Source organism: Homarus americanus, unplaced genomic scaffold (assembly GCF_018991925.1).
Source record: "Homarus americanus isolate GMGI-L3 unplaced genomic scaffold, GMGI_Hamer_2.0 scaffold57980, whole genome shotgun sequence".
NCBI lineage: Eukaryota > Metazoa > Arthropoda > Malacostraca > Decapoda > Nephropidae > Homarus > Homarus americanus.
Genome location: NW_024716703.1, coordinates 14,988,347 through 15,008,093, shown reverse-complemented (window position 1 = coordinate 15,008,093; position 19,747 = coordinate 14,988,347). Strand labels below are relative to the sequence as shown.

At 37.6% G+C, this 19,747-nt stretch overlaps 1 protein-coding gene across 4 annotated transcripts in view; it reads left to right on the top strand.

Moving 5' to 3' along the window:
* Positions 1-19,747, top strand: part of LOC121858308 (dolichyldiphosphatase 1-like) — a 62,410-nt gene that overhangs the window by 4,845 nt on the left and 37,818 nt on the right. For 3 of the 4 annotated variants that reach the window (XM_042354639.1, XM_042354640.1, XM_042354638.1), the window contains exons 2-4: positions 1,692-1,792; positions 5,339-5,517; positions 17,054-17,149. In XM_042354639.1, the coding sequence (XP_042210573.1) occupies positions 1,692-1,792; positions 5,339-5,517; positions 17,054-17,149 (376 nt within the window). The remainder of the gene's footprint in view (positions 1-1,691; positions 1,793-5,338; positions 5,518-17,053; positions 17,150-19,747) is intronic. The other variant, XM_042354641.1, reaches the window with a different exon arrangement.

Below are 19,747 nucleotides of genomic sequence, written 5' to 3'. Positions count from 1 at the left end.
GTCTTTGTTGCGTTATCACTGACGTCATATGACGTATCAGACCTGTGATTGGCCATGCATCCCTACCCTCCTCTGCTGCTAGCTGTAATTGGCTTAAAGTATTATGACGTGTCCACCCGGTGGAGGGAGGGAGGGAGGAAAGACGACGCTTGACCTAGCCGCGGCAGTTTCATCCCACAAGGCCACTCCGTGTAAATGCGCATCCATTGTTCCGTAAAATGGCTTCCGCCGGACCACCACCCCCAGAGAAAAACCTTTCCTTACCTGCAAAGCATAACAGGTTTCTTCACCCGCAACCCACCACAGCCAGCCCAAGCCAGTGATAGTGACAGTGAAGTTGACTTTGAGGGATTTGTCAGGGAAGCCCTGACAACTGTAAGTGACAGTGATGATGATTCACCTAGTAATGGTGATTCACCTGAGGACCAGTAATCTGCCCTCTGCCTCGGAACCAGCCTCCATCCCCGTATGCCGAGCCATCTCTTCTACTACCGTAAGTGTTACACAAAATTTTTAGTTTTCTAACCTAACCTTTATTTTTCCTATGTTTACCTTTATCTTTCCTAACCTAACCTCTTCTATATTACTTGTTTTTTCATACCATCATAAAGTTAAGATAAAATTTTTACAACAACATAGTTGTGTGTCGTCAAAAAGTGGAGTTTGGGGATCGGCCTGGACTCCATTTCAATTAATCCCATATGTTATGTTGTTCACTTTACGCGTTCCTCACTTTCCGCGGGACCCTCCGGGTTACATTAACCGCGTAATATGAGGACCAACTGTACACTAAAAGTTGACAAAAAGTCGTTCGCGATGCGGCAGGGTAAGTATGCATGAAATGGCATGAAATTTTGCACAGGTGTTTGTTACAGCCATACAAACGATGCCTGAAAAGTGCAGCCTGCAACTCAAATAAAAGTGTTTTTTCCCTGCCCCCTACTGTACAATATATTTATTTTACATTTTTTGTGTATAGTGTTATTTTATTCCATATTGATAGAAAAAAGGTGTTTCTATATTAAAATATTTAGAGTGCATTTTAGCAATAAAGGTTAAAACACATTACAAGGAATAGTGATTCAGTGAACAGGGTGACTATGCCCAGACCACAAGAGGTGTAGAGGATTATTGTAAAGACAGTAGAAGGGCATATATCATAAATAGCAGCATGAAGGATGAAAATATGCAAATTGGTGAAAAAGGTTAGAGTAGGAAGAGGCTCTTGGTATGGTACATGATTACAAATTATTGTTATGGGGAACATATATGATAAAGGAAATAAGAACAACCACTTGATAAACCTGATTTAGTGAAAATTCCCTCCACGTTGGGGTAGAAATTTCTCTCGGTGGCTGTGGAAACCTGCAGATATTTAAAACTGGATACTGTGGTTTGTAAAATGGTCTACAAAATATAAAACATGGATACTCAAACTGCTGTTGGTAAAACCATAGTTGGTGAGGGATTACTGTACTCTATACAGTACAGTATATAACATGTTTATACACCTCTGTAGTTTGGCAAAAATGTGTTATACAAAAAGCACTATACAGTAATTAAGTTGAAGATGATGAGGGGGTTTGTTTTCTTTAAAGGTGATAAAGGGTTTGTATTATAACATTGGATGGTAGATCATGTTGTAAGTATTAATACAAGTTGCTTCACTGACAATATTTAATCTTTTACAGGAGATACAATAGGAAAATTCTTGGCAATAAGCAGCTTAGCACCTGTAGCCATTGTCATTGGGTTTGTTACCCTAATTCTCTTCAGAAGAGATTTACATACAGTAAGTGGCTTATATTTCGTTAATTTTTATAGTACTACTTGACTATGTAATACTACAGAAAATACTCCAAACACTAACCTGAGTACTGTACAGTATAATATATCTTATTGCATCACTAAAACTAAAAACTAAGTACTCTAAATAAATATTTGGAGACAGTGGCATGGTTGCGAGATGCTGCTCTGTCACAAGACAACAAAAGATGGTGGCAGCAACAGCAGGCAACGTCGACTGCACTACCACCTGGCGTGCTTAGGTGTGTACTTATAGCAAGGTGTGAAATTTCAATGAACAATTATTGGACATACGGACTGGATTATATCTCCAGTGTTCATAAATAGAGAATTGCTTGTACAGTATAGATGTTGGGTTATCATTTCATTTTGTTCACTTTGTTGTCAGTCTTGTTCAGTTTCATGTTTTGTAGCATTTCAAGACGTTTTTTAAAGGAATGTATCAGTTTTTAAAGTGGAAGTCCATGGTTATACTATACAGGTCTTTGTTTTAATTAGCAAAAAGATTTTTTACGAAAGGTTTTTCTGGAACAGAACCCTCCCATAAATTGAGGAATATCTCTACTGTACATGGCTTTAGGGCTTGATGAATATTTTTCCTTCCTGTCAGCAGTGTTTCAGCCCCAAAATATCTCCTGCCACGGATCTGTGGCAATGTTGCCAATTTGCTAGGTTTACTCAATTTGACATGCAGTTTAGTGAGTAAACCTCTGATTGAATAGATACTGTCTGTGAATTTTAAGTAGTGTTCAGAAACCGAAAGTCTACATAAATACATCAGTGAAACTATACCTGTTGCTGTTGCAAATTCACAGATTATAATAATTATGGGAATTAATTTCCACCTTTATCCTCCAGGTCCTTGAAGCACCGTAGTAGTGATCTTGTGTGTTATCGGACTTGGAATAACAATCCAATGTGGTATATGTAAATAATTTGCGAATTAATTAATGATTTAATTAGCTAGTTAGGTTAGGGAAATGAATATGTGGAGTGTACAAAAGTTAGTGGAAAAGACACTATTTGACACCCGCAAGATGGATTACTTCACGGGAAGTAGTGCGGTATTCCTCTTTCTCTATTGATCACTTTAATACCATTTAATTTACACGATATCGGTGGCGGTAGTTAACTAAAAATGTCAATATTTATTTCTATTAAGAAATAGTATTGTAAAGAAAAATAATAATGAATATTTAGTTCTTGTTTATGTATCTCTGCGTGATTGGGTCATGCAATTGTACAAGGCAGTAAAAGTGCCATTCTCATTTCACACTTCATGGGAGGCAGACTCAACTCTCCAAAATGTAGTAGACAGCCGGCAACCCAAGGATATTCCAGCTTCTCAGTTCCTCCAAGACTCTTTACAACCCATAGCAGCCCCTAAAATAATAGCTAAGTACCTTTTTAAAGTTTAGGTGATCACTTGTTCTTGGGTACCGCTATTTTAAGCGTACGGGGCTAGCTTAGGTAATTATAGTACAGGTATATATTTTTTTTTTATTACATTTTATTAACCTAGATTTAATATCTACAATAATAATATTTATTCAGTAAAATTGTCATACAAGTTTAGATTGGATAGGTATGTTTATAAACTATGCAGGTACAGTATACAGTTCAGCATGAATATAGGCAATGTCGGTATATGGGGCACATAGGCTGTGGGAGTATATAGTTACCCGTGTTGCGAAGCTGGTGGATCACTTGAACAGTACAACAATTTGTGGTTAATAACATAGAATCTCACTCTCTTCCTTTGCTGTAGCTTCAACTGTTTTGTATTTTTTTTTTTTGTAGCTATGAATTGTTTAATACTGTAACTGGTTTTGATGTGGTGTGGTAATTTGTTCCAGTCTGTAATAGCAGTAAAGAAGAAAGTGTTTTTCATTTGACCACAGACACCAGGTACAGTACCATAAAATTATGTTCACTCTCTCTAGTGCCCTGCTGGTTCATATCCCTAATCCTTGCAAATTTTGTTGTCGAGGACTCTGGGTACAGTCCATTGAAAATCCTGTAAGCATGGTTCAGCCAAGTTTACTGCACTATATCTGCCACACTTAATATGTTCAGTGATTGTAAGACTTTGTGACCAAGAATATCAAGAATGAACCTCAAAGCCTTGTTTTGAATAATTTGTAGCTTGGATTTTAGTGTCTGTCTTAAGGCAGAGTACCATGATGAGCAGGAATAGTTCAAGTGACATTGTATGAGCACCAAGCAAGGGGTACTATCAGCATCAGCTGAGAGGTATTTTGCATTTGAAAAAGAAGTTTTATTTGGGTAATATTTTTTTTAACTATACATGTACAGTACTATCTACAATTGACTCACCAGACAAACGATAGTCAAGAGTTAGTCCAAGGAATTTCACTGAGGTTACAGTTGAGATGAATTCATTCCCACATAGTACTGTACAATGAATTTGTTTACCTTTTTTAGTTAGTTATTTTTTCTCCAGATTATTTTGCTTCAGTCTTAACAAGATGTAGGGCTAGTTTATTATCTATGAGCCACTGTTTGCATGACTCCAGTTCAGATGATAACTCCGCTATATCATCTTTACCTGACATTAAAAAGGCACTGTCATCGGCAGAGGACGAACAAAGGTCCTAGGATACTTTCTTGTGGGACTCCACAGGTTATTTGCAATGACAATTTGTTTACTGTTGCTAAGATATGATTTAAACCAGTCAACAGACCCAATGCTGAAAGTCTGCAGTTTTTCACTTAGTAGCCCAGTGAAACCTCATTAATTCCAACTAATTGGGGGGGTAAAGGTGATCCGGATTAGCAAAGTATCAGGTTTATTGCAAATTTCAAAGCACTTATGAGCAAGTTGATCTCTATGTCTGATTTATTCTAATATCTCGCTAGTAATCCAAGGTTCATTCCTAGTTTTTATTCTTATCTTCTTTAACTTTGCTACAGCATCAAGGACACCAGTAAAAGTAGTTTGGATCTTCTTTGAGGCTTCGTTTACCTCCACTCAATTTGTCACATGCAACCAATCAGTATTTTGCAGTTTGTTTTGGAACCTTTTTTTATTGTAATTTTTCATTGACCATATTTTTGATTACTTTGTGCTGTCCTGTCTTTTCCAGACAATTTGTTTTACTGCAAAATATCAAATAGCTTTATCCACTTTCCTTAAAAAATATCCTGTGTGGTTTTGATTACAAAAAATGTTTCCTGGCAGCAGGCCACCTTGCTGGTGGACTCTCTCAAACCTTGCATGAAGTATAAATTAAGGATGTGAATTGGATTTTGCTACTGTGTTTCATTTTCATTTTGTGTAATATGCTAATTGTTTACTGTACTTTCCTTGTTTGTATTCCTCTATTATCTCACTGTAATTTTCCTTGTGAATTTTTTCCTTATGTCTTCGTTTGGATAAAGTTTAGGAAAGGTAATAATACATAGTCAACAGTAGACAATGTAAGTCTAAATGTTATTTAAAAATAATTGGTATTAAACAGTGGAGTTAACTAGCATTATAGAGAATATTCAGGTCCACATCTCTTTACAGATAATGTTTTTTGCTGGGGCACTATTAAATGAAGTCATAAACTTGGTACTGAAGAACATTATAGCAGAGCCGCGGCCTGTGCTACGAGGTGGACTCTACACAGAATATGGAATGCCTTCATCTCATTCACAGATGATGTGGTTCTTTACTGTTTACTCGATATTATTCTTGATTTTCAGGTAAGGTAGAGATGTTTCCTAAAGTGAATTAAGTTATCAAGAAGCATAATATAGATAAAGCCTTGACTTCAATTTGATGTTTAGGACTTCTCTAACCCGTAATAGCTCTGAAGTGCATTTACTTTAAAGTGCAATGTACAGTATATAAATTAACAAAAGGATCTGTCTTCACTGGGATTTAACATTTAAATAGATTTAATTTTAACATTATTCTTGACCATTTGGTAAGAAGGTCCTTTAAGTTTTTTAAGTTGAAGTGTGAAATATGGTTACGGTAATTATATTTTACACTCCAATAGCTGGAATTGAAATTTGCTCGGAATATTTCCAGAAAATTCTCTCAGTTCCGGGCTTGAGAACAAATTCTTAGGTTGAAAATCAGGAGCATTTTCTGAAAATTAAAAAACAGCGGAAAATCTGTCCAAATTTATAATTCTGGGACTGGGAGCAAATGTTGATTATGAAATAATGCGTAATTACCGGATAATCTGATAAAATGGAGAGAATATCACTCCAAACCTTTCTGTTCAGGGCCTGGGGGACAAAGGTTCCTGGGATTATAAAAGATTGCATCATGTTTAACTGCATCACATGGTTTGGTGCATGGGTGGGAAGACCAGCCGCTTGGGTAACGTTGGATTTTTTTGCTCTGGGTTTATTTATAATTACTGTGCAAACATAAATTTTTCTTTAAATGTACAAACTATACTAAAAAATTTAATTATACAGTATAAATCAATGTAACTCTGAGCTGAACTAACAAGGCAGAGGGTGAGGTGACGAGTCAGGTGGTTAGGTGACGAGGCAGTAAGTGAGGTGACGAGGCAGTAAGTGAGGTAACGAGGCAGTAGGTAAGGTGATAAGGCATGTGCTGAGGTGATGAGGCAGGTGGTGAGGTGACATGGCAAGTGGTGAGGTGATGAGGCAGGTGGTGAGGTGACATGCCAAGACACTTACACAACACACACATTAACAGCACTACTAAACCATTGTCTTATAACATTTTACTTTATAATTAAAAATTAATTAATACATGATGGCTTGATTTGGCTACTTTTGCACTTAGACAACTGATCAGTGAATAAACCAGGGCAGATGAGACACATCATACATGTACTCTACAATAATATTTATTAAGTTCTGAAAAATATGCTACAATATTATATATTAATTGCTCAAGACAGACCTTGTGGTAACCACCAACCCTCTTGAGCAGTGACAACAATGGTGATTGAAAGATGGTGAGTATTGAGAACATTACAGGGGGTATTAGGGAGAGCAATGTCAACTTTCTTCTCTGTAAACAAAAAAATGAGAATATACAGTCAACCCTCGCTTTACGCGGTCCCACATTCCACGTTTACGCGGTACCCTGCCGAAACCGGAATGCTCACATTCCGCGGTGCGTGTACCCCTTTACGCGGAGAGTGTCTGGCTCGACGCTATTTTTAGATTCGCCCCTCCCGCCTGCTCCCGCCTGGGCAAGCCGCGCGGTAAGGTTGCACAGTGCATGTCTCTGTTGTGTTATCAGTGACGTCATATGACGTATCAGACTGTGATTGGCCATGCATCCCTACCTCCCTCCGCTGCTAACTGTAATTGGTTTAAAGTAATATGACGTGTCCACCCGGGGGAGGGAGGGAGGGAGGAAAGACGACGCTTGACCTAGCCGCGGCAGTTTCATCCCTCCAGGCCACACCATGTAATCGTGCATCCATTGTTCTGTAAAATGGCTTCCGCTGGACCACTGCCCCCAGAGAGAAACCTTTCCTTACCTGGACCCAGCCGCCCTAAGCCAAAGAAGACACGACGTTCCTTAAGCTACGAAATTAAGTATAAGATCATACAAGAGTTGGAGAAAGGAACAAGACAGGTTGATCTCGCGCGCCAGCATGGTGTTAACGAGTCTACGATCAGGACAATTAAGAAGGATGCAGCCAAGATAAAGGAGCACATGAACATCACAAAGTCTACAGGTGCTTCTATGATCAAGTATTTCCACAACCAGGTGCTTCTCAAGACGGAAAAATTACTTGTGAGCTACTTGGTGCGTCAGGCGCGACGGAACATGGCGGTGGACACGCGCTCTGTTAAGGAGTACGCACGTGAACTGCATGCTGCAGTGTCACGAAAGATGGGAATTACAGAGCCCAAACCCTTTAATGCTTCCTCTGGGTGGTTACAGAGGTTTAAGAAGAGGAACAAGATCACCAATATCAACATTGGTGGTGAAGAAGCTAGTGCTGACCGTGTTGCGGCTAGGGAATTTCCTCCGTTTTTACGTGAGACTAAGTAGGAAGGACAGTACACCGACGACCAGGTGTTTAACATGGACGAATCTGGTCTTTTTTGGAAAAAGCTACCTTCCAAGACCTTCGTTGTGAAGAATGCCAGCAAGATTCGGGGCCGGAAGTTGCAGAAGGAGCGCATCACCGTCCTGTTTACCACCAATGCCTCCGGTACCTGTAAGCTCAAGTTATCGGTGATCCACAGAGCACGCAAGCCGCACGCCTACAAGAGCATGGACATGACCAAGCTAAATGTCCACTGGCTGACCGCACGTAAGGCGTGGATGTTCTTTACACTGTCCCTCTCCTGGTTTGATGACTTTCATTCCCGACGTGAAGAAATTCTGTGAGCAACAGAATGTGCCATTCAAGATTTTGTTGCTGCTGGACAACGCACCAGGACACTCGCCCCTACTGTTAGATCGTCACCCCAACGTAAAAGTGGTCTTCCTTCCTCCCAACACTACGTCTATATTACAGCCCATGGACCAAGAGTTAATCTGTAATGTAAAAGCTGCATTCTCTACTTAAAAAATTCAAGCTCCTGAACGACTACACCAACACCAGGGAAGAGTTGCGTAACCTGAGTGACACCACCACCGATAGCAAGAGCGAAGACGACAAGGATCAACAGTTGGCAGAGCAACAAGTACTTTTAAAACAATTCTGGAGAATATTCAACATCAAGAAAGCTGTGGACTTATTGGTGGAGGCATGGGATCAGCTGTCTGTAGCAACTGTTCGTCACGCATGGAGACATGTGTTGCAAGACATTCCGGCCGTTAGGCAGAGTCAATCTGTGACTGGTGAGGTTCAGACTGTTGCAGTAGCAGTGGACCTTGCCAGAGAAGCTGCGCAGAGTGTTACAGCTGCAGGCTTCTCCGAGACCACCAACGACGACATCCTGGAGGTGATAAGGGATCCTGATGTGACTACCGACGAGATGGTAGATGATGATGACGTCAGTGAAGAGGCAGGTGGTGCATCATCCCAAGAAGAACACCGCTTATCCCATAGTAATGTTAGGGGTGCCATCGAGTGTATCGAGAAAGTCAAGCTCCTCCTTTCCGACGACCCTGACGCTAACAGGTATGAAATCTTCACTACCCAGCTGTTGCAGACTATGGAGCCCTACATCAAGGTTTATCACGACAACACAAACACCAGCCGTCAGCAAAGCATAACAGAGTTCTTCGCCCGCAACCCACCACAGCCAACCCAAGCCATTGATAGTGACAGAGGTAGAGACTGTGATGATGACTTTGAGGGATTTGTCAGGGAGGCCCTGACAAGTGTGGATGACAGTGATGGTGACTCACCTGAGGGCCAGTAGCCTGCCCTCTGCCTCGAAACCAGCCTCCATTCCCGTACGCCGACCCATCTCTTCTACTAACGTAAGTGTTAACCCCAACCTTTATTTTTCCTAACTTAACCTTTATTTTTCCTAACCTAACCTCTTCTATATTAATTGTGTGTGCATACCATCATAAAGTTAAGATAATATTTTTACTACAACATAGTTGTGTGTCGTCAAAAAGTGGAGTTTGGGGGTCGGCCCGGTCTCTATTTCAATTAATCCCATATGTTATGTTGTTCACTTTACGCGGGCCGCCGTGGGTTGAATTAACCGCGTAAAGTGAGGGTTGACTGTACAGCGATGTGGGATTTTTTGGGAAAATTAATTATTTTTCGATTATGTTTTATTAACCCGGTATCAGAAGAACCTAAATAATATAGGAATTGTGGTGAATTGCATACTGTTGTTATGAAGGGCTCATGGGCCGGAGGTGGTGAGTTGTCCTCCCTCCTTCCTCCATCCCCCCTTCCTCTCCCCGGCTATACACCAAACATAGTTTTATACAATATCTTAATATAATTCATTTCTATTCCTGCAATTCATTCATCGGTAATTGTAGGTGCAGCCGATGATGACAAAATGCCATATTTTTTACAGATTGCATTGGTTCTAATGCCTTCTTCATGTTTTATAATAATTTCTGCCCTGTATATAATCAATATGTTAACTAAATTTCAGAATGACCAATAGTTTTAATGTAAAAATGCAAAAATATTCAAGAGACCAACAAAATTGATATTCACTCCACTGTAAACAAAGTAAAACGGAGAAGTGTTGTTGGGTGATTCAATCAGCTGATGGGCACACAAAAACTGTTCCCTGTACTGTATATTATCAATATGTTAACTAGATTTCAAAATGACCAATGATTTTAATAAAAAAAAATGCAGAAACATTCAAGAGACCAACTTTCTTGACATTTACTGGAAACAAATGTAAACATAGAACCAATTACTGTATTGGCGGACTAGCCGATCAGCTGATGCGCACAACAAAATGTGTTTGTCATAAGGATTTCGTTAACCGAAATTTCGTTATCACACCGTTCGTTAACCGAGGGACCACTATATTGTATATGAAGGGTACATGTATTAATAAGCACAGATTACAGTGGTCCCTCGGTCAACAAAATTTTGGTTAACGAATTACCTTCCATAAGAATCTTCAATACGGTTAACGAACAAAAATTTGATTAACAAAATCCTTACTAACATCACGTTTTGTTGTGAGCATCAGCTGATGGGCTAGTCTGCCAATTCAGTAATTCAGTAATCTTTTCTATGTTTACATTCATTTCCAGTGCAATGAACATCAAGAAAATTGTGCTATTTAATATTTGTGCATTTTTATATTAAAATTATTGGTCATTCTAAAATTTAGCCATCCAAGCTCTGTCTACATAAAGTTTTTCAACTATTATTTTTGGCTCGATATATGTAACTTTATTCATTTATTGAAACTCATTTACATGCATACACTGTCCTAAGGGCAAAACTGTATTGTACATGTAATCAAAATAATGTACAAAATGAATACTAAAATTTTAGTCTAGTGCAAACTATTGCATGTTTACATTCAAATTAATCACTATCATATAAGAATTCCAGCAATGTAAATAATATTCTCCCTGGTCACTTCTATGAAATTTTATAAGCAAAAAACAAAAACTCAATCTCAAGGGCAAATAAACAAATACTTCACTAGACCTTCGGCTCTAACTGTCAAACTATCACCTCACCTCCCGCTCCCCCCCACATTCCCTTCCTCCCTCCCTCCCTCCCTCTCCCCCATCTGCCCAGCCAGGGTTTTAGGCTTACAGTTTTTATCTTGTATAATATCTCAGACTAAAGTTAGGAGAATATAATTTGCATTGCTGGAATCCTTGTAAGACAGCAAATAATTTGAATATAAACGTCATATATTTTGCACAAGAGATAAAAATTAATCACCTGTATCACATTACAGTAGTGATTTAAGAGTAAGAGTGTATATGTACATATTTACTGTATATAGTGATTTAAGGGCAATTTAGGGGAATTTTAGGAGTGTTTCTGACTTTATGCATTTTGGCTTTACTTTGTATGTACATTTCTGTGAGCTGGAACCAATTACCCAATATCCCATTGAAACAATGGTTTCGGTTAACGAACGACCCTCTGGAACGAATTGAGTTCGTAAACCGAGGAACCACTGTATTACAGTAATGTATCTTTACTAATTAATGAGAAACAAATAAACAATATTGTATCATGAATGAGTCAGTAGAGTAGACAGTGAGGCGACCCTTTGGGGGAGGGGGGTGTCGCGGTCACTTATACCCCGCAATGGACCTTTATCCCTCTCCCTAGCTCACAACAAATGTTATAATCTTCACTGTATTTGTGTTAAAGTGATGAATTAGATACCATAATGATCCTCTATGAGACATTTCTAATATGATATCCTTAAATGACAAGCTGAATTAGAAGGTAAAAATAAGTATTTTACTGCATGTGAAGGGTACTGGAAGAAGAATTTCTTTGAAATACTCAGTAACATTTGATACCATAATATCCTGACCAGTTTTCCCTGTGATAAAGCCATAATTTTGAGCAGCACATCAATGTACTCATTTTGTACTAAATGTACTTAGCTAAAGAACTAAAATTTTTATCTCTTGTGCAAATTATGAGATGTTTATACTCAAAATTAATTACTGTTTTACAAGAACTCCAGCAGTGCAAGTTATATTCTCTTAAGTCAAGTCTGTGATATTTTATAAGAGAAAACTTAAGCCTAAAACAAAACTCGCCCCATTAAGCATTATCAACGTCGTCTGCTCCCCCTCTGCTGGCTGGGAGGAGGAGGGGAGGTGGGGTGTCGACAGACAGAAGGGGAGATTAAAGCTTACTCAAGAATTATGAAAGGCAGGGGGGTTATTTTTTTTGCTTATAAATGTAAGAGAGCGATTAATTTGAGTATAAACATCCCTTATTGTGCACCAGACATAATAATTTTAGTAATTAACTTAGTACATTTGAGTACAAGTTCTGATAATTTATGTGGTTGCAGTTTCGAAGCTTCGTGACATCACTAATGTATAATGCGTCTCCATATGCCCTGGTTCATTCATTGATCAGTTGTCTAAGTGCAAATGTAGCCCAGTCAAGTCATCATGTATCAATTTATTTTAAAATAGAAATTATAATGTAAAATGTTATAAGACAATGGCTTCGTAGTGCTGTTAATGTTTGTGTGTGCTGAGGAAGTATCTTGGCATGTTACCTCACCACCTGACTCCTGAACAAAATCTTCATTAACTTCTTCAAATCCTACACTGTGCTTGGCAAGGTCAAAATACACACACACACACGGGAATTAAGACAGCAAGCAACCAGTGAGGGTCTTTTTGTGTGACTGCATCGATGCGAATTAAAAGATCAGCTGTTGAGGAGCTTATCGCTTGGCAACACTGGTGCATGTTACCACTTCTTTCCACTCCATCTCTGTAATTACCCACACTTTTCTGCTTTCTCTCCATATTTTACAATGTTATGTTACGGAATGTTGAAGGGATACAACTTTGCTCATTAATACTTATCACAATCTCCCTAAAAATACTTTACCTTTTGCCTTTATTTAAGATATCTTCAGGTCATGAGACCCACTAATCCCACACCCAAGAAAGGGTGACCTGACATTCCATCAGAAGATCAGTAATATGCACTTGTGGGCACAGCTAAATGAAAAGTTAGCTTCACTAACCGCCAATCTGCTAACTAAAAAGTTAACTTTGCTAACGCTAAACAGCTAAAAAAATTAGCGGAAGCTAACGCTAACTGTTAACTTTTATTATATGAATTTTGAATTTAGCTTCTTCTTTTTTTCTTTTTTTTTGCTCTAAAATCCTTAAAAACAGACCTAGAGAGCTGAAATTTTCATATGTTGTCTTGTAGCTTAGACATAGAGCTTTCCAAAAAGGTATAGCATGCCAAGATCAGATGATGATCAAGGTGTACACAAATAATTCAATGAACAAATGAAATTAAACATCAGTTTACATTCAAGTTTCAACATACACTTTATATTTTTTATTTACTGTATGAAAAGACAGAAAGTATTAAATGAATCCAAAAACTATAGTACTGTATACAGGTTGACAATCCCTTATCCGAAATCCTTGGAACCAGATGCATTTCGGTTTTCGGAATTTTTCGGATTTCAGAATTTTTTTTTTTTTTTTTTAACAGGGATCAGCCCACCTGGGCACAGGTCACTGACCCACATTGGTGCCTGGTGGCTAAAATATAATAATAATAATAATTATAATAATAATAATTCATAGGTCTAGGTCGTGTTTCTCACTTTTGATCATTTTTTTCATTCTTGTATTTATTTATTATTACAAGTATTATTATTATTATTTTCTTATTACAGTATTATTGTTATTACAGTATTATTATTATTGTGTATTTTTTATTAAAAATTTTATTTACTATGATTAATTATTATTATTACTGTATTATTAATATTATTATTATTATTATTATTATTATTATTACTATTACATTTTCGCCCCCCAGACCCCGATGTGGGTCAGTGACCTGTGCCTGGGTGGGCTAATACCCATTAAAAAAAATGCTCCACAAAAAACTTTAGGTTTTCAGAGCTTTTCGGTTTTTGGAATTTCGGATAAATGGTTGTCAACCTGTAGCATAGGTAGCAAATAGCATCATGTCAAGATCAGATGATGATCAACTTATCAAGGTGTACACTGTACACAATTTCACAAATAATAAATTTGCATTTTCATACAACGTATCGGCCTTATTCATTATCCGTGTAAATATGCAATACCAACCACATACACATTATACTAGTGCGGAATTACACAATGCTGCTCAGCTGCTGCAGCGCGGCGTCGACAAATCATGTCTTGTCACGTTTACACGTACTAACACGCAGTCAGCCAAGCGTGCCTGACTGGCTGCTGGAGACACTCGTCGCTGCGTCACACGCTTACAACAGACAGGAACAAACATGTATACATTTTGTTGGCAGACTTAAAGTTAGCGGAACTAAATTTAGCAGAAGCTAATTGGTCAGCTAATGGTGTACAAAGTTAGCGAAAACGCTAATCCGCTAGCGAGAAAGTTAGCTTCGCTAATTAGCGGTTAGCGGAACCGTGCCCCCTACTGGTAATATTGTATTAGACCACTAATCCCCCACCCTTCCTCCACCTGACATTGTGACAGGTCAGGTCAGTTACATGAGACACACTAAGCCTCTACTGCTCCATGTGAGTGGAAAATAACAGTCTTTGCTGTAACACACAGTTTCATTCATGCCCATGTATATAGATTTTTAGTTTTTAAATATATTTGTTTAACAAAACTTTTAGAGTAAATATTCTGGATTACTTTTGTAAAGAAATGGAGTTACTAACTTCATTAGAACTGCATTTATGGACGCTGGTAGTTTAAACTCAAAGAAAACATCCCCTGCACCCAGAAACATCTGAGGATGTGGGCTAGTGTCTGTTTGTGCCAGACTTGAAGCTTAGATACGCGGAGAAGATTCCGGGGGTAAGGAATTTTCCAGGTTCGAGAAAGTCGTCTGGTTACCCGGAAGTGATCTGCACTAATTGTTCTGGCTAACGGGGATATCTCTTGCATACACCTTTGAAAAAAAAGTTGCCACACATGCATACTGTAGGTGGTTCCAAGTTGTACAAAACCTTGATAGCTCAATTTTTAACTGCTGTGCTTCTCTTTGATATGCTAATTGAAAACTTTGCGATGTCATCATAAGTGTCAAAATTTAACCTGAAATTCTGCCATTTCAGCAGTAATGAGTCACACCTTGAGCTCTATTAGAGGGCATGAGTGTGGGACTTAAGTTGTCAAATATTTCACATGACACACCCCTGTTTTCCCATGACCTGACCGAAGAAAAGTGACTAATTAATACCCTGACCATAATTTATGGTCCCGACCTAACAAGATATCAACTGTTATTCTCTTTTTCTCCCTTGACACCTGGCCTAAGAAAAATTACTTGTGACCATTGCAAAGGCCAGGTGACCCCAGTGATCTCATAAGCTATATCCGACTCTTTATGACCCCAGGTTTGGGAGCCCTTGGTCAAGTTCAGCCACTTCAGATCACAGTCACCTGTCACACAATATGAACAGTTCTCCTTTGACCTTAAGGACGGACAGCTTAGTGTTCTTTGTGGTTTTAAGCACTGAATTACAATGTACCAATTACATAGTCATAGGTCTTAATTTTATTCTTATGAACATATTGCTGAAAATTCAAATTAAGTCTTCGATATAGGCTAGGGATGTGTTTCTGAAAACCCTTACAAAAAACTGAAATCGCCTAGTATATCGAATACTAAGTTACATGGGGAAAAATAGGATGTGTTCCTTTACCCAAAATGAAAATGTTCCAGACCCATTTTCAATACAATTTCAAGACAAATAAACCATTTAATGCATTATTTATTTGTTAAATAATAGATAAAGCAAAGGTACAGTTCAATACTGGTGCTCCTCAACTTAAGAACGTTCAACTTGCAAACTTTCAGATATACAAACATCATCACTGAGGGGGTTACCTGCCAGAACAGGTGTTTAATGTGGATGAGACTGGATTATTTTGAAGAAAATTCCAGACTGAACAAACGTTACCTAAGAGGAGAAGAATGAGCCAGGTTTTAAGGCTGTATTAAAGGGTATAGCTGTACTAAATATCCATAATCTTTTCAATTTTTACAATATGTTTGGTATCTACAAGAGTAAAGTTGGACTTGCAAACAAGCCTCAGGAACGTAACTCGTTCATAAGTAGAAGAGCACCTGTATAGTACTTACCAATAAAAGCAGATACTGTACTGTACAAGAGCTTGGGTAGACAAGATGATATACGTGGTGGTAGAGTTTTACATAGTGGGTGATGATGTTGGAGTGACATCTGCTTGATTTGTCTTTTTCTCAATCATACTGTGCTTGGAAAACAGGTCTGTGAATTTTTATGAAAGTTTTAGGGATGAAAGCTGTTTTCACCCAAAACATACTTATGATGATTAACTGCTTAATTCACTGTAGGATTCTTTAATGATTTAAATTTGTTTTTGTTTTTATTATCATGTGGATGGTCTGAGGGAACTATAGAGTCAATGGCTGTGTTTACACTTCTGAGACAAAAACAAAAATTAGAATACAATATTTGATAGCACAGTAAACCCTCAAAGATCCGGACCCGTAAATCCGGATTTTGGAAGATTCTGACAAAAACAAAATGGAGGTTCTGGGCTAAGAAGTTTCCCTAAGAAGCATTCCCAAAACAGTGTGAAGGTAGTTTTAGGCTGAAAGTTTGTATCTTATAAAATGTTAGACTAAAATTAGCAGAATATAAATTGCATTGCTGGAATCCTTGCAAGATAGCGAATAATTTGAGTACCTGTATAGATATTACATATTTTGCAAAAAAGTTAAATTTTTTAATCCTTTAGTGTAGTACATTTGAGTACAAATGAGTACAGTTATATGTTCCTTAAAATTTAGCTTTTTCACAGGAAAAGGTCTGTATAACTAACTCCAGTAGTCAGGATAATATGTACTGTATTTTTGGTGTTTTTTCATATAATTATTTATCGTTTGTATACATTTAGCACATTCACCGGAAGATTTGGCCAATCGGCTTTTCCAGACAGGTTGTCCCCTAGTTTAGTCCGGATCTTCGAGGGTTCACTGTACTGTAATTTAAGATTTGTCTGTAGGAACTTCTCAGTACCTTGAAAGAGAAAACAAAATGTTTATATTTAATTATAATACTAAACCCAGAAGCTTGTCATACTCTTATCCATTGTGTACAGTATTCCTAATGTTGAACAACTTTTGTTACCAGATTACGTCACATAAGTAACTCTGTCATGGAGCTGCTGTGGAAAGTGCTGGTGGCTGTGGCTCTTGTTACTGCTGCTTTCATTGTTATGTTTTCCAGGTACTGTCCATTGTTATTATTGTCATGACCTAACACCTGATTCAGGTGACACATGTATGATTAAGCAAGATTGTGGGTTAAAATCCTTGACAATGGTGGCTAAAACTAATCATCATCGAGCTCATATTTTTCAGTCATATCCAGGTATAAAGAAACAGACTTGGATACAACAGTTATCTCTCAATGCTGAAGGCAATAAGGATTACAGCCTGATTAACATGTGTAATTTGTTATCCTCATTATTTTGACTTCGTTATAACTGTTATTTTTTGGCCAACCTTTCAATTCCAACCATTCATTCAGATTGATGGTTACTTCCCATCTCATGTCAGGAGCAAAGTACAACTGTTTGACAATCTGTACAGAATGTGCCTGTAGCCATGCAGCCATAAATGTTAGTACAGGTACACCACCGATTATTCGGGAACTGGTGATCCGGCACCTCCTTTAGTCTGGACAAAATTACGAGGGGGCACTTAACTTCCCTCCCTCCCAGCCTGGGTGAAGGTAGTTTTAGGCTTAAAGTTTTTATCTTATAAAATGTAGCTGATTAGACTTAGCAGAATATAAATTGCATTGCTGGAATCCTTGTAAGATAGTAATTAATTTGAGTATAAAAATCACATAGTTTGCACAAGAGATAGAAATTTTGGTCTAGTGTAGTACATTTGTGTACAAGTTTTTTAACTCATATTTTTGGGAAGATAAATGTAACTTTCTTCATTTATTTTTACTCCTTTACATGCACACACCATCTAAATGTATACAGTGGGGTATGCTATAACGAATCTAATTGGTTCTAGAACCTTGTTCGTTATAGCATTCGTTCGTTATAGGATTAATCCGTTCCAGGCCCCCAAATACAACCACTTAACACTGAAAAATATAATATAAAATTGTAAAAATTGTAAAAAAGTGCATAAATATGCATCTAAACCCCTGAAATAAAGAATATCATTAATATTTGTAATAAAAAAACAATAAATTAGAAAAAAAAATTAAACAATGTTCGTTGTAGGAGTTTCGTTCGTTATAGCATTCTCAATTTTATAGGTAAAACCGTTCGTTATAGGAATATTCGTAGTAGGATCCGTTCGTTATAGCATACCCCACTGTATTGCGAAAAAAGTAAAAGAAATAATTGTCCTAAGGGTAAACCTGTAATAAGTTAATTACTAAAAATTTATGTCTACTGCAAACTATGTGATGTTTATACTCAAATTAATCAATATTTTACAAGAATTACAACAATGCAAATTATATACTGCCAAGTCAATACGGTCACATTTCATAAGGGAAAAGCTAAAACTCCTTCTGTTTTGATAACTACCACTTTGTTATCTCCCCTACCTGACAGCTGTCAACCGTCAACCCCCACCCCCCCTCACAGCCAGGGTGAAGGCAGTTTAGGCTTAAGGTTTTTATCTTGTAAAATGTCGCTGACTAGACTTGGCAGAATATGAATTACATTGCTGGAATCATTGTAATATATTGATAAATTTGAGTATAAACATCACATGAGACAAAAATTTTAGTCTAGTGTAGTACAGTACATTTGTGTACAAAGAGTGTGCAGTAATGTTGCTCAAAAATATGGATTTTTTACATTTAATTTATATTTAAGATTTGTTTAATTTAAGTTTCTAGCAGTCCATGGTGCTTTAGAGACACAGGAGGTGTATCATTAGTGGGTCAGAGGTGTACTGTATATCTCGGCCTATAAGACGGAATTTGAACCATAAAAAAAATAAGCCCAAAGTTAGGGGGTCGTCTTAAGCACCAGATATAAAATTCTTACCTCTTAAATATTGCGGTTTAGCGTGTCAAGAGTGGTGATGGAAACATGATAAACCACTCACAAGGTCCTACCACTAATTATTTTATACTGAAACTTACGTTTGGGAAGCTGGATTAAAATTAAGAATACCGGTATATTAAAATAATACAAATGTATTATAAACCTGTCTAACATACCGTAAAAGAACAATATACCCCGGTAATAAACACAGCTGCTATCATCCCCCCCTCCCCACTTGCCAGTGACAAGAAAGGGAAAGTGACCTTGACTGTGGTAGCCTCCCTTTTTCACCAAACAAGTATATAAATTAATGAAAATACTTGCAGTGTGTTTAATATATTACAGTATATTATAAATAAATAAATAAACAAATAAATCGGTAAATCTATTTCAAGTAAATGGAAAATTTTTACTCACACCAACATTAGTTCCAGCTAAATAACAGAAACTTAAGTGAGTCACTAGTGTTTACACTACTGTACACCAGCCGGTAAAATTTGATGCCAATATTTGAAGTGAATTGGCCTTATTTTAAATACCAACCATAAATAAATGCAAAAATGAAAAAAGATCAAAGGTGAGAAACATTATATTGTATGTATGTTGTGTTGTCAAAGGAAGAGAAGCAATTGAAACTGCAATTGTGTGTAAATGAGGCAGAAAGATAGATCAGCAACCTAAGACTTGGTCACAATTTTTGTGATGCCATATGGAAGTAGGATCTACCATTAGATAATACTGTACATTATGCTTCCAATATCTTCCCAGGCGGTAGTATCTCCCTGTTTGGTAATATTACT